This window comes from Hippichthys cyanospilos, chromosome 13 (genome assembly GCF_059441005.1).
Source record: "Hippichthys cyanospilos isolate Australia breed blue-spotted pipefish chromosome 13, RoL_Hcya_1.0, whole genome shotgun sequence".
Taxonomy (NCBI): Eukaryota; Metazoa; Chordata; class Actinopteri; order Syngnathiformes; family Syngnathidae; genus Hippichthys; species Hippichthys cyanospilos.
Window position 1 is genome coordinate 18,192,656 of NC_142381.1, and position 15,013 is coordinate 18,207,668.

Sequence of the window (15,013 nt, forward strand, 5' to 3'; positions counted from 1 at the left end):
CGATATACAGTCGGCCCCCGGTTTACGAACACCCTGTTTTACAAACAATTCGACTTACGAGCGTGAACCACGGAGATTTTTGTCCCCCACTTACGAGCAAACCTTTTGTCTTACGAACAATCGGACATGCCGGCCATTGTGTATGCAAATATATTTTTGCTTAGTTGCGTCAACTAAATTAGCAGTTGACGCTTGTGACAGTAACGTGAACACTATTGCTCTTACAACGTCACAGTCACTGTCTCAGTCACGGTGTCAGTCACGGAGTCAGTCATGGAGATGCCAATATGCTATTGGTCGATTAAGGCCACCCGGTCTCACTCACGGAGATGTTATTGGCCGGCGTCACGTCAACCACAGAAATGCCGATATGCTATTGGCCGAACGCCTTTATCTAGCTTGATGGCACAGCTGGTCGGGATGAAAGGAAGGAGAGAAAATGAGTGAAAAACGGAAGGAAGGAATGTTGTGAAGACTTTGCAAACTTTATCTGTTAGACATAGCTTCTAAAATTGCTAGTAGCGGTAAAGGAAGAAGTAAGAGGATGATATGTTTTAGCATCTCCGTGACTGACACCGTGACTGAAACAGTGACTGTGACATTGTAACTGCACAGTAGATTATGTTACTCATTTTTAATATGTGTACAAAGTCGTGATATTATTACCTAAGGTTTTTGCACGCGTTGCACGCATTCACTAATTAACATAGGTTTGGATTGCCCGTCATACGAGCAGTTCGAGTTACGAGCGTAGCCGCTGAACGGATTAAGTTCGTAACCCGGGGGCCCACTGTACTGTATATCAATTCATGGGGTGGGATATGATTCAAGAAAGAATCGATTCAGTGGGATTATGATTCCATTGAACATTCTATAGTGCAACTTAGTTCGAGAGGCTATAGTATAAATCACTTTTTCTGTTACAGCCCTAAAAGTTTTGACAAAGTTTAAGATCATTAAGGAAAGTACCAGACAAACATAACCAAAGTAAACAAGCAAATGGCCCGCAAAACGGAAAGGCTATGTGGGCCACCTTCTGCAGCAACAAGTGAATGGGGTACATGACTCCAGGAAGGTTCAATTCTCACATGTTCCAACAACACCCAACATATCATCAAAAATTCCCAACAGAGACTGTACTTTTTGAGGAGAATGAAGAAGTTTGCAGCAAAAATTCTCAAGAACTTCAACAAATGTACAATTCAAATTGTCATCAGCACCTCCATCACAGTCTGGTACGGCAACTATACAGCACAAGACAGGAAGGCTCTCCAGCGTGTGATCAAGACCTCACAGCACAACACTGGAACAGCCTTCCCCTCACTGCAGGACATTGACCACACCGGGGTTCTGCATAGGACACACAACCTCATCACGGACAGTACTCACACATAAGACAATCTGTTTAAACTGCTGCCAACAGGCAGATAATACAGAAGCCTGAGGGCCAGGACACAGGGGTGGCAAACAGCTTCTACCCACAGGCCATCAGGACTCTGAACGAATCCCTCACGCGCTAATCAGCTCCTTCACCAGTCACTTTACCACATGTACGTACACATGCACCTTACAACTCCCGCACACTGCACATTGCAGGAATGTTGCTTACTACATAATATTTTGCACAATCATCCTCATACGTTTATAGTTTCTTCCACTCCATTGACTCCATAATATGTTCAGAATGTGAAGCTATTCTTCTATTAGTGCCTCATTATCACTGCCCTTATTGCCCTATTACTGGTTTTATTGCCTATTTTGTCTGCTTTATTACTTGCTCTATTATGTGGAATGTAAGTCTGCTGGGGGAAGTGAACAGAATTAGAATTTCATTGTGTAGTGTTACTATTCATATGATAATAAAACTCTTAAATCTTGAATTCACTGGGATTTTCACTTGAATTCACTGGGATTTTAATTTTTATTTTATGATTCTATTCAATTCACTATGACAATTCCATTCGGTAGTGCAGTTCAAGTGGGAAAAACATGTTTGCAAAATTACCAAGCCTTGAGTGGAAAAAATACTAGCCCCTAAAACTTAATGATTGGACAGACCACCCTTGGCAGCAACAAGTGAAATCTAGCATTTTCAATAACCCACAACAAGTTGACCTTTGAACGTTTGGACTCTTGATAAAATAAGTCTATGAGATTGAATAAGATAACTAACACGGGCGAATAGCAAGTTTACCCATCGAAAAATACACTCAGGCAAACACATAAAATCCGCCACTAAGTGGCACTGTATGTAATGCAGAATATGATCATATACTGTAGATGACTTCAGCCCATGACACTTAATTTACTTGTCAAGTTTGGGATTTTTTTTGGACTTTGTGCAGCTGAGATATAAAGTGTTTTGCCCGTGATGAAATATGAAAAGCAAAATTTGGTGCCCCGCCCAGCCGTATAGTTATTTTGAAAAGTCAAAATTTGGTACAATCCAAATTTGTAGTCACATCTATCCTGTAGTCCCTCACTTCTACTCTGTCACCGGTTTGACACGCCGCAGCTCCTCCGCTCCACCTTTGCCTCTTTTTCTCCAACAACAGGTGACGTTTATTCCAGCTCCCATCTCTTCTCCACTCTGCTCTTCCGTGACTTGCGGTCTACCTTCAATGGCAAAGCAGCTACAGTATCCGTTTTGTGCAGTGCACTCTTATTTTGTACTTGTTTCAAAACGTGAACCATCCGTCTATGCTTGTTCAATGCTAGTTAATTAGTTGTTTTTTGATACTAGTTATTTTTGGCGAACTCTTCAGTTTGCGTGTCTGCTATTGCAGCCTTTTGATTCTGACCCAATTTGTATTATTGTTTTAGTTAAATGTCAATAATCTTTATTGTAAACAGCTTTTGCCTTTGCCTAGTTTTAGATGTCATGATTTTTTTTGTTTGCTGTCACCTCAGGGATTGAGAGTGATACATTCCCTTTTTTTTCAGTATTTTTATTATTATCATGTACCTTAACTGGTGTGTAATGTGAAGTTGGGTATTGGGGGGGAATAAAATACAGTGGTACCTCGGTACTCGACCATAATCCGTTCTGAGGTGGTGGTCGAGCACCGATTTGTTCGAACACCGAAACCAATTTTCCCTTAAGAAATAATGGAAAGTATGTGTGCACAAGTAAATGTGCACAAGCAGTACATGATAAAGATAAATAAAGCATTATAAACCATTTTGTATAATTTACTTACGTTTTGGAGAGTGGTTGATGGCATAAAGGAATGGATGTGGAGAGATCGGGAGGGGGGGTTACTCCTTGGAAGGGGAATCCCCTTCCATGTTTACGCTAGGTAACTGCGACGCGAGGTTGGACACTCGTACACCACTTTCATATTTTGCTATATTTTCCTTCTTCAATTCAATAGTGGTCCTCGCTGTTTTCCTCTTTGCCTTCACCTTATCACTGTCTTTCTTTGGAGCCATTATTAAGGGCTACAGCAACACAAAAAAGTTTAAATCCGGGAAGAAATACTCGAACAAACTGCGTACGTCTTACTCCGCTGGCGGTCTGAATTGAACTGGCGCTTAGCCGCTGGCCGAGAAGGGCCGAGGAGTGCGTTCGGGTCGGCTCGGCTAGTCGAGAACCGAAAATCTGTTCGAGGCCCGATGCATTTTCTACTTGAATTTTTTGGTCGAGCACCGATTTGGTCGAGTATAGAGGCGGTCGAGTACCGAGGTACCACTGTACATCAAATCGCACCATAATTGTTATGTCCACACACCCCTGCACGTCGATCAACATATCCAGTGACTCCAAATTGGACAAAATTAAACTGTATGAAAGCAATGTCACAAAGTTCAATACAGTAACTGACAATCGCACAACCACAGTAACGACATATGCAAGGGGTAACTCACAGCATAGAGACTGATGTTTGTGTAGGTATCTATGCTTATGGCTGGTAGAGAGCTACAGTCGTCATTCAGAACCACACGCCGGGAACAACGACTTCTCCTGTCTTGGAGGAATGCTGTAGAAAAAGAGGACAAAATTATTAACTCATTCACTACCACTGACTCTTATAGACGTTGAAGATCTACTCAATTCCCTTGCCCCCCCCCCCCCACGTATTGATAATACCATAGGTGCAGCGTTTAAAAAACTCTATATCACACAAACTTTATGAAGCGCCTACCCAATATAGTGCAGTAACACTACCACACTCAGTCGAGTGGAATCTGAGTCAGTCTAACAGCCTGTTAACATTTGGTCTTGTTTAGTCCCCAAAAATACACTTTTGCTAAAAACCAAACCACTGCTAATCATTCTACATCGAGTCATGGCATTATGTATCTAAGGGCATTTTGTCCCCCCAAAAAACAAACAGCACCAAGTTCTGAAGTGCGAAGGCTGCTATGCGGGGGCAACTTCAGCTGTAGATATGAATCTCTCTTTGCCTCCCGACTAGTTAGTAGATGTGAATGGCTCTTTAAAAGAATTTTCCATTGCGGCGAATGAACATTGTGTTACAGTATAGTGACGGGCGTAAGGCTCGCTGCTGCAGACACTCAGAGAGGGTTAGGGTCACCATTACCATGCTCTGGCACACTGAATGTTGCTTGTTTTAAAGTAAAATCAAGTTTGTGCCCCCTGCAATTGGCACGCTAGCAGTTCAGGGCATCGCCCACCTACTGCCCAAAAACTGCTGGGATAGCCACCAGCAAGCCAAAGACCCTCGTGAAGATAAGCGGATATAGAAAATGGATGAATGGATGGATGATGGGAGGTTTGTGACCCAAAAGAGACACATACTTGTTCAGCTTCCATACCAACATTAGGAGATTACTGTGCATGAGGAAGAAAGGTAGGTACACTTTTTTTTTTAAACATATTTCACCCACTTTATTTATGTACGTATGAAGAATATCTGTCAAGGGGCAAATTCTACTAAATGGAATTCACGTACAGTTCACGTACTGCGGGGATTTTTGGTTTCCATTAACAGTGAATACAAGGGAACACTGGTATAGCAATTTTCTACAAATTTCAATGACTATTTCAGATTGTCTTTTTTCCATTTGTTCATGTAAAACCGGCTTTGTATACACTAGGTGGCACCCACGAAATAACATACAGTCCATGACAAAAGAAGAGCAAAACAGATAGAAATCATGATGTCTAGTCAAATACGAAAGCACTGTGTTGAGCTGTAAAAAAGTAACTTCAAAAATATCTACATTACTGATTGTTTCTAATGCAACACGAACCAAGTGACCCAAAAATCGTGCATCTCTTTAGACCAATTTAGGGATTTTACCTGTAATGAGCAAGTAGCATGACGAAGCTAGATGCTAATGCTTGAATTGCATGAATGCTTGCTGCAGCTAATCCCACTTGTATTCAGGCACTGAACTGGTTGCCTGTTGCCTGCCAATTGAAGGGAACACAAAGACAAACCACTATTTGGATGCAAAACACACCTAAGGACGATTTAGAGTTTCGAATTTACCAAAACTGCATGTTTTTGGAATGTGAGAGGAAGCAAGAGTTCCCAGAGACACCCACACGGGCACGGGTGAACATGCATACTCCACACAGAAAGGCCAGAGCAAGAAGCAAACCCACAACAATACTCTTGAGATCTACCTCAGAGCTCCCAAACTCTGCTTCCTCGAGAGAAAGACGTGCGGGTGGAATTAATGTCTTTGAAGTACTCTCCACACTGACTCATGACGTCATGATTTAAGCCAGAGTACCCTGAGAGAACCTGCGCTGTCTCAGGCAGAGCATGGAAACAGGACCACAGGAAGGCCGGAGCGAGCTGGAATTGGTACTCGGTACCCTGAACTGTGAGGTGGACGTGCTGACCACTCATTCCACTGAGCCGCCCCCAAACTTCTTCCATTTACAAATAATATGAGACCATTGTGCTCATTGGGACCTTCAAAGCAGCAGAATTTTTTTCTGTATATGTCCCCGCGAGGCAAACCTGTCACGCAGGTCTACAGACAAATTCCTTTGTCTTCATATTTGGTGTTTGGGCTCTGACATGGCCAATTGTGGGCCCTGATATAGACAGGCGTGTGCCTTTCCAAATCATTTTCAATTTACTAAATTTACAGTGGCTGGACTCCAATTAAGCAGTAGAAACATCTCAAAGATGATCAGTGGAAATACAATGCACGTGAGACATTTTTTTTTTAGCTTCATAGCAGAGGGTGCGAATACATATGTAAATGTGATTTTTTTAGTTTGTTTTTTGTTTTTTTAATTAAAAAAATGTCCCCAAGTAAATTTAAAAAATATGGAAATTCTTTGAATACTTTCCAGAAGCTGTAGATAAATAATAATAGGTGCTCATGCCTTACACTGGGCATAAACAAAATATTGAATACTGTATGTACGCAACTGAGCTGAATTGAATTATGAACAAACCCATTTTTTCTGACAAAATGATTTAAGTTGCAGTATTGTAAAAATAACACCAGTCAAGTCAGTCAAGACAAAGCTATATCTTATATTCTAAAAAAAAATAATTTAAATTATTTCAACCAGAGGTGAGACTTACCAGTACTATTCTTAAAGTTGTTTTCATCCGCACTTTGAAAAGGATAGAAATATAACTTTTGAAAGTGGACGGACGGACATACAGTAGGTCTGTGTAGTGCTCAGATTTCATTTGAATAAACCAGTATCTTTGGTCTACTTTTGTTCACATAAAATAACAACTTTCATACTTGAAAGCATGTATATATCAAGAGTGACTAGTATTAACTACCTGCAGGACTCTTGTCAACACAGTCAATGGAAATACTGGACGCTGGCAGGTAAAAAAATTCTCTTTTTCCATCGTCTTTAGCGGACATGATTGCATCTCCATACTGAAAAGAATCAAATCACAAATAATTTGCAAATGAAACATCGAATATCCTAAAAAATGTGCCAATGTCATACTTACCTGATAAAAGTTGTGGTCCACAGCAGGGATATATGAAGTCTTGTCATTATTTTCCATTGCGCTGAAACCAAATCTATTAAACTGCTTGAAGAGTGAGTCAAAATTTGTGTCCAGTGGAAGAGTGGGGGCAGGAAAATAAAATCTATCAAGACCTAAGACAAATAATTAATGTTGAGAACAACCTTAGAATTTAAGTAAATTACATTTAGAATTTTGTAAAAACGCACCCCCTCCTTAAAGAGAGGCCAATATCTTTATTTTTGCTATAAACTAAATATATCATGACATCAAATGATGAACATTTTCAACATCAAGTTTGTATTTTTGTCAGTTTTGAGTAGAACATTTTGAAGCTTGTTTTTTCTCCCCAAAGTTTGCAGTGATGAAGTCTGATTTTCTGGAGTAGTGGTACATATTTTGATGTTCTGATTTTGAAACGGGAGCGGAGATTCTTAAGGGCACCCGCGAGCAGGTATTCACGGCAGGTTTTCTTGCACAAACTTGGCGTTAAATGCATTTTTGAACTGCTGCAATGAAACTGATCACCATATAAACATTAAAACATGTCAACATCGTTTAGCGGGCTGTGTCAAATTTGAGAACATTTCAATTAAATAAACAGTTTAACAAACCCCAAACCAACAGCCTCATAAGTTTGCAGTTTAGACTTCATATATGGCAAATATTTGTGGCACCAGTCACTAAATGAGCTATGTGGCAAAGAGCCACCATCATGGTTGAATTTTTGTAAAAATATGCACTTCGCATTTCAAATAGCTCTAAAAGCCCCTATTTCATTTTACACAAATCCCCAGAACCTCCCCAGTGACATCTCTTCTCACTAATAGAGCAAAAGTTAGGCAATTTGCCTACTGTGCAGTCGGCAGTCAGTCTGTTTTTGCAATGAGAATTTGCTAACAATAATACAATTGACCCTTGTGATTCACAGAGGAGAGGGATTGGCCCTGTCCAATAATAGTGGAAATCAAATTCAGGGGTGCTGAACCACGAGTACAGGGGTCTCGACAGCACACGACATACAAGTGTTGAAATATTTTCTAATCAAAACAAAGACCATTTAAGACTTACGAGAATGTGACTGAATGCAGAAACTGTGTAGATTCATCTCTTGCTGAACTAAGGGCTGCAGGTATGAGTATCCCTCCACAGTGTATCGCAAATCATATGATGCAGTAGTATGGCTGCACAACTGCTTGTTGCCACTGCAAGAAACATATGCTGATGAGTTAAACTTCCCCATTAGCTAGTGTCAAAGCATCTAGCTGGTCTTTCTGGGGTACGACAACAGATATACAGTACATACAAAAGAATTCACATAATGCATAAAGTTTTTACACATTATTACACCTACAAGATATTAGAGCACCTGACAAACTCAACAAACTAAAATCAATCAAAACAGAACATATAAAATAATACAAAAATAACATCAATATCAAAAAATAAGAAATCTCTGAGTACATCAAAGTTCCAAATACATTTTGAAAGTTAATCTATTCCCGATGACGAGTAGCTCCCGTGGTAAATTATACCACAGTGAATAGGCTCTGCAAATAATAGACCTTAGTGCATTGGTCTTGGGACAAACAATAACCAGTTGACCATTACAGGTATTTCTTTTATCATGGCAGTGAACAGAATTACAGAACACAATCTGATCATATATAAAGACTGGAACATTATTGGAAATTCACAACTTGAACAGCATAAGTGAATTAAAAGACAAACTCTTATGATGTCAGCCAGCAAACACTGTTATACATGAGTTCTCATAGAGTAGCACAGTACCAATCTCGTGGCTGTTTTGGACTACCTGGAGTTTCCTTAGCTCAGTGCTTCTCAAATATTTTTTGCAAAGACCCCACTAAGAAAGAGAAAACATCCCCCCTCCACATACACACACACACACACACACACACACACACACACACACACACTTGCCATGGTGATTGTAAAAAAAAAATCATTATCTATTAAAAAAATGTGTATTAGTAGACCTAAAATTGTATTTGTATTTTACTTTATTTTTGCAGTGTTTTGCCATCTTTGACTTTTCTGCCAGTATATTACCATTCTATTCTGCAACTCAAAAACTCAAATATCGCCACAGGTGATTTGAAAGTAATCAAAAGTCATTCTGACCATCCCAGATTTCTCTTGAAGACCAAATAATAAATTTCAACAATCATGAATGACCAACTTTTAGAAATATATATATTTTTTTTGTGATTTTATTTTTAGTTCAATGTACATACTGAGATGGTTTGAGATTGGTTGAGACGAAGAAATGTCAGAACCACAGAACACAGATTTTTTTGGTCAGCCAGGTTTGTTCAAATGTTTGCTCAAGAGTACGAACAGCAACTATGTCTGTCTTTGATGGCTGTGAGCATCAAAGCATACACTTTTATTTATGCTAGAAGATGCACTGCACCCTGGCCACAGACACTAAATGATGAAATGCAAGTGCAATTAAGTTAAAAAAAAAAATCTCAATTCCACTTTTTGGGATTGATAAAGAAAAACTGTCATTGTGTGGCTGTGAGCCATCACTTAGTGTGTAAAAGTAATTTTCCATCAAAGCGCGCTTTTGACCTGTTTACTCTAGCGGGCCACATAGAATGACATGAAGGGCCCACATTTGGCATGCGATGCTTTAGTTTGACACGTGTGGTATAAACATTTGGGAATTAAGTCAAGAATTACAAATATGAATACCTACATTTTCATTTTTGAAGCAAAATCAGAGAAGGTAGCAACTTTAACTACCACAAACGTATGAACACTTGCCTCACGGTGACTGCTGAGCAGCTGGTGAACAAAGCTATCTCCTGATTACACTCTCTGTCACAGCAACAGTTGATGTTGCAGAAACCTTTATGCTCATCACAGGAACACACACTGCCACCTGACATGTAAAAATGAATAAAAATGACACAACTGTAAACTGTAAGCATCTTTCATTGCAAAATCAAAAGTACCGTTGATAAAGGTAGTAGACCAAGTGCCAAATAAACAAAATTATTACATCAGGACATTTCAAAGGCATTAGTAAGCACAACAAAGAATAAAAGTGATGCCAAAGAACACACATACATACAAGCTATACATAATATTGTCATTCCATTTTATGTCTAATTATACTTTATCATGACTTGATTTGGCACGGAAGGAAATAAGCGGTACACGGCACTACACTGTTGTTTTTGTAAAACAAAAAAAACACACTTTATGCACAATAAATACCACAAAATGCTCCTAATATTGGAAGTACTAAAATCTCATTTTCATATGACTTAAAGGGACAAGGTGTAAGATTTATTCCGTTTTTCATTAAAAATGAATAAATTAAATTATACATTTAAAATGAACTTGCAAATAAATGTCTTCTTAACAACCAACAGTATGTTTTAAATATAATTGTAAGTCTAGTTATCATTAAATTATATTACATGGTGGGTGGCACTCCTCTGGAGGCTGTCTTGTCTATTATAGCTAGCCTACTGACAATGGTAAATGCAGCACCTCCTGCTGTCCGTAATGAAAAACGGTCTAAATCTTACACACTGTCCCTTTAATTGCTGAACGCCTACAACACTACATAAAAAAAGAGCAAGGGCAAGGGAAACTTTAAAATAACGTTCTTGTCTATAGGTCAAGTGCTTCTAAACCCATTCGTACAACTGTACGCCCCACAATGCGTCATTTTAGCCCGAGGGATTTAAGATTATGTGTAGCCGCAGCAGGAAAAAAAATGTGTGTTGAAGCATTGTTTGGTGTGGCAACATAAGACGGCCGTCGGTGGCTTCAAATTCATGTAAGGCAGAGTAAGTGGCATTATTAGTCCTTTCGTATACAAGCCTGCGAAATAACCTGCAAAACGATTTATTTAATTAACACAGTGGAATAATATCTTTCAAAAATGAACAATTTTCCTATGCGAGGTGTTTCTACAGATTAAAGAGACGAGATTTTTTTTTAAGGATTCGCTTAAGATATTTTCAGATATTTTGCCATTTCTCGCCCCTGACGTGTTATAGAAAGATTAATAACATGAATTCAGACCATAGCAAGAACATTTTTCAAGTCAATCGAGACCTTAGTTACCGTCATTCGTGGGGGTGGGTAGATGACCCGAGACAGGCAGCGGCTCGATATTCAAAGCTTGTAGAGTTGTAGTTTCGGTAATATAGTAACTTGAATTTGAAATGGACGGGACAAAGTCAGTGACCGTAGCCACCACAAACGTTGTATTTTCCGGAGTCTCGTCCACTGTGGAGTTAAATTCAGTAATTCCTGTCGAATTCACATCGTAACCTGTTGAGTTTTCGTTTGAAGCGCTTACAGAAAACAATAAAAACATTGTTATGCAGCAGAGGTCTAACCAAAACATAGCAACCAAAAGTGTCATGCTTTGTTTAGTCGTTACTATGGTCCTTGGAGGAAATTCCAGATGGGATGTAAACGACAACTTCCGCTCTGTCTTCATTTTTTTCTTTAAACGGGGGTTTGTCAATGGAAGACAGTACTACCGCCACCTACCGTGTCGGAGTCTTGATTGGACTCATTGGGCCTTTTAGGATTTAAGGAAGTCATATTTCCTAACATTTATCGCCTTTGTTAACAAAAAAAAGAAAGAAAACAACAACTGCACATATAAATGCAAATCAATTAAAAGAAACACGCTGCAAAATTATAAATTAAGAAAACTTGCAAAAACAAACACACACCGAGTGAAAAACAACTGCATGTATGGCATCTCCTTGGAGCAGAAACATCGTGAGACCAGATCCTCGTGAAAAAGATCGTGGGACCAGATCCTCGGTGGAAGTGTTTCCATGGACCGGCTCTTGGAGAAAGAAACGGTATGCTGTGGCGGACACCAGGACCATGTCTCTCACCCAGTAGGCATGGTCCTAGTGTCCGCCTAATACTTAACTTTGTGTGGCCGTTGGCAATGTCAGTGCCGTTCGTTTGCCTGAAGATGACGCTGTTGTGTTAATAGTGAATTCAACTTTGTTCAGTACGAGTCCCAATTTTCATTTCAGTTTGAATCAGCTAGATAGTATATCTAAGTCAACCAGAGTAATATTATTTACTTTGGAGAAATTGTTAACCCATAGTCTCATTTGAGTTTAAGATCGCAAAAGGGCTTCCGGGGTGGGGTGAATTTTGCTCTCGCTGTCATCAAGTCGGACGCGACTGCACGCAATTTCACGAAGATGTATGAAGAAATTGTTTTCCAGCTTTGTCTGTAGCAGCTCAAAGTGTTCTACGGTGTGAACAGTTGGAAAAAGCTGCAACCACAGAACACATCGGTGCGAAGAACCTTTGTGTCTCTCCGTTTTGCAATAAAAGCCGGTCGGCATACTTTGAATCTGTTCAAATTTTAGGACTGTTTTACTGTTGTAAAAAAGCAGTATAGTTATTTGACTCGAAACCTGTTGATTTGAAAGGATTTGTATTTAATTAACTCGGACATGCATTAAATACCCCACAGGGTATTCGCCAGTCTGGCACCCTGAGTCACATTCCGGTCCTGGGCGGTGTATGTGACACCAGTGCGACATGAGTAAGGGTGAGACACTCAGCAGTGAAAACCATGAGGTGGCGTTGGCAAAGGGATGTTCTGAAGTTCCGCAGGAGCCGGAGTGGCAGTGCTGACCCGCATGCTGGCAGGCACAGTGGGCTTCCGAGGGAAGGCCGGTCGCGGCTGCGTCCCAGTCTGTGCCTGGGCCTGAACCTGCTGCAGCACCGACACCAGCTGACCTGCTCCGATGTATACTCGGACCATACCTGCGGGCATGGTGAATCGGAGGGGAGGCTGAATGATGGTGGCTGGAGGCCTACTGCTGTGGCCGGACGGACATCGGTAGTAGATGAGGCCGCCCGGCTGGAAGATCCCGGTCGACGTCCAGGGACTCCGAAATTGGACTGCACAGCGGTTCTCACCAGCGCCCGTACCAGCCTGTTGTTGGCTGGCTCGATCCCTGGTGCGCCAAGGGACTGGGCGACGGGTGAGAGGACCCTTGTCGGGGTGCTGGCTGGCTGACGTGGTACCAGCTTGCTGCATTACCTGACATATAGTAGGCTGGTGGAGGGATGCCACGATGTGGGACGTCTGCAGTGATTCCTCGCTGAAACATTCTGACGTCACCCATGTGGCGACACTACATCTCCAACAGCCTGACGAAACTTTCTAACGTCTGGGATAATAATATGGCAAGATGACCCCTCCGGAGTCACCCATTCTAACGTCTGGGGTCACCAATGTGGCGACTCTTCGCACGCCATCACAAAACTGATACAACAAAGTCCAAAACAGCAAAGACAAAGCCAACAGGTTCAAAGCATCAAAGGATCATAGCAACATGCCTACTTGGTGAGAGACATGGTCCTTGTGTCCGCCACAATATACTTCAAGTCCAGACATAATTCATTGTTTTTCATAAATAACTATGTTCACCCATTCTAACGTCTGGGGTCACCTATGTGGCGACTCTTCGCACGCCATCACAAAACTGATACAACAAAGTCCAAAACAGCAAAGACAAAGCAAACAGGTTCAAAGCATCAAAGGATCATAGCAACATGCCTACTGGGTGAGAGACATGGTCCAAGTGTCCGCCACAATATACTTCAAGTCCAGACACAATTCATTGTTTTTCATAAATAACTATGTCTTTTTGAACGATGAAACCGAAGTGTTTAAACGCATTTCAAAATATTTCAATAAAGTGTACCTTTTCTTTATCCAGGAGCTGGTCAATGAAAACACTTCTACTATTGATCTGGTCTCACAATTTTCTGGTCCGATGGAAGTCTCCTAGTGGCCAGGCGTATTTCCGTTGCGAGAATAAACAACTTAACGCTGCCGTACGTGAAGATGTTTTTCACTCTGTACGTGTTTCTATTTATGTAAGTGTTCTGAGATTTATAATTTTGCAGCGTGTTTTTCTTTAATGGGTTTGTATTATTATTTGTAGTTTCTTGTATTTGCAGTTGGGTTTTTTTTGTGTGATCGTAGGCTTCGTTCTTGTTTTCTTCGTGTTTTGCCATTAGCAGCGCTTTTACTAGTCGGAACGTCTTGGCTTTATTGATCATGTTGACAGAGTTAACATTAAGCAGCAAACTGTTCAAATGAAAGCCGTCAAGACGAGGGAAAAGTAACAAAACACACTTGGAGACTTGACTTCCCTTCCACCCCATTAGAGACAACTGCCCGCAACTCCATGGGGTTTTTATTAGACACACCCACACGCAGGTGGATTACATCAGCATGATGACATTGCATGATTACCTAAAACATTTAAACAAAAATAACTTGCCCAAGTGTCCATAAAATAAAAACATAGATTGCTACAAATTAGAGAGCATCACTCAACACCCAAGGCAGCCATTTTGTGTCTAGTGTTTTGACTGCCCCCAACATCTGTCCTGTGAGCGGGGGACACGTGATTTCCGCCCGCCAACCAGAGCCACTTCCGCTACCAAAATGCACCGCCAAACCCAATTAGTTTCAGGCCGTAGGATAACAGAATCCCGCCGGCGGCCATCTTACGTTGCCAATCGCCACCTCTCTTTAACTGCTTTGCATTTTAACATTGATAGCTGTTTTGCTTTTTGTTTTTGTTTTTTTTTTTTTACATTTCAATGGGAAAATACAATAGTATGTGTCAAACTGAAGTCAGTTTCTTAATGTGAAATTCAAGTCTTGCTATTTACAAAAAAGTAACTTCACTTGGGATGGAAAAAGAAAACTACACAAGTCAGTGAGGAATAAAATTACATAGAGACCACAACGTCATTTTTATGGAACAAAAAAAAAACTCTTGATATCAACCTGACGGTGGGTTTCACATTTGATGATGCTCTGCCAACATTTTGGATTCAACAGTTAACATTTATCGTAGGAATGTCCATGAACATGCCAGTGTCTTAGTCCCTACACTAATTGTACAATGCTGCTATGCTGATGTGCTTTTAGACGTCTGTTTTAAACACTGCTGTGGTCCAACACACTTTGCCTAAGACACATTTCCACCTGGGGACAATAAAGTTAATCTTATCGTACCTAAAATAAC

At 40.6% G+C, this 15,013-nt stretch overlaps 2 protein-coding genes and 1 long non-coding RNA gene across 3 annotated transcripts in view; 1 reads left to right on the forward strand and 2 right to left on the reverse strand.

Moving 5' to 3' along the window:
- Positions 1–11,387, reverse strand: part of LOC148414109 (tectonic-1-like) — a 23,004-nt gene extending 11,617 nt beyond the window's left edge. The window contains exons 1-6 of the mRNA XM_088431516.1: positions 11,037–11,387; positions 9,720–9,837; positions 7,998–8,131; positions 6,909–7,060; positions 6,729–6,831; positions 3,868–3,980 (exon numbers count right to left, since the gene is read on the reverse strand). Of these exons, the coding sequence (XP_088287642.1) occupies positions 3,868–3,980; positions 6,729–6,831; positions 6,909–7,060; positions 7,998–8,131; positions 9,720–9,837; positions 11,037–11,340 (924 nt within the window). The 5' untranslated portion in view covers positions 11,341–11,387. The remainder of the gene's footprint in view (positions 1–3,867; positions 3,981–6,728; positions 6,832–6,908; positions 7,061–7,997; positions 8,132–9,719; positions 9,838–11,036) is intronic.
- On the forward strand, positions 10,579–13,679 carry LOC148414110 (uncharacterized). The gene is made up of 3 exons (XR_015867614.1): positions 10,579–10,756; positions 11,702–11,794; positions 12,430–13,679. It is a non-coding gene; the product is annotated as an uncharacterized LOC148414110 (long non-coding RNA).
- Positions 12,374–13,461, reverse strand: LOC148414111 (uncharacterized). Its single transcript, XM_088431518.1, has 2 exons — positions 13,006–13,461; positions 12,374–12,935 (listed from the first exon to the last, which is right to left on the reverse strand). Exons 1-2 carry the CDS (start codon positions 13,088–13,090, stop codon positions 12,517–12,519), a joined length of 504 nt encoding a protein of 167 aa, XP_088287644.1. The 5' UTR covers positions 13,091–13,461; the 3' UTR covers positions 12,374–12,516.
- Positions 13,680–15,013: the final 1,334 nt, after the last annotated feature.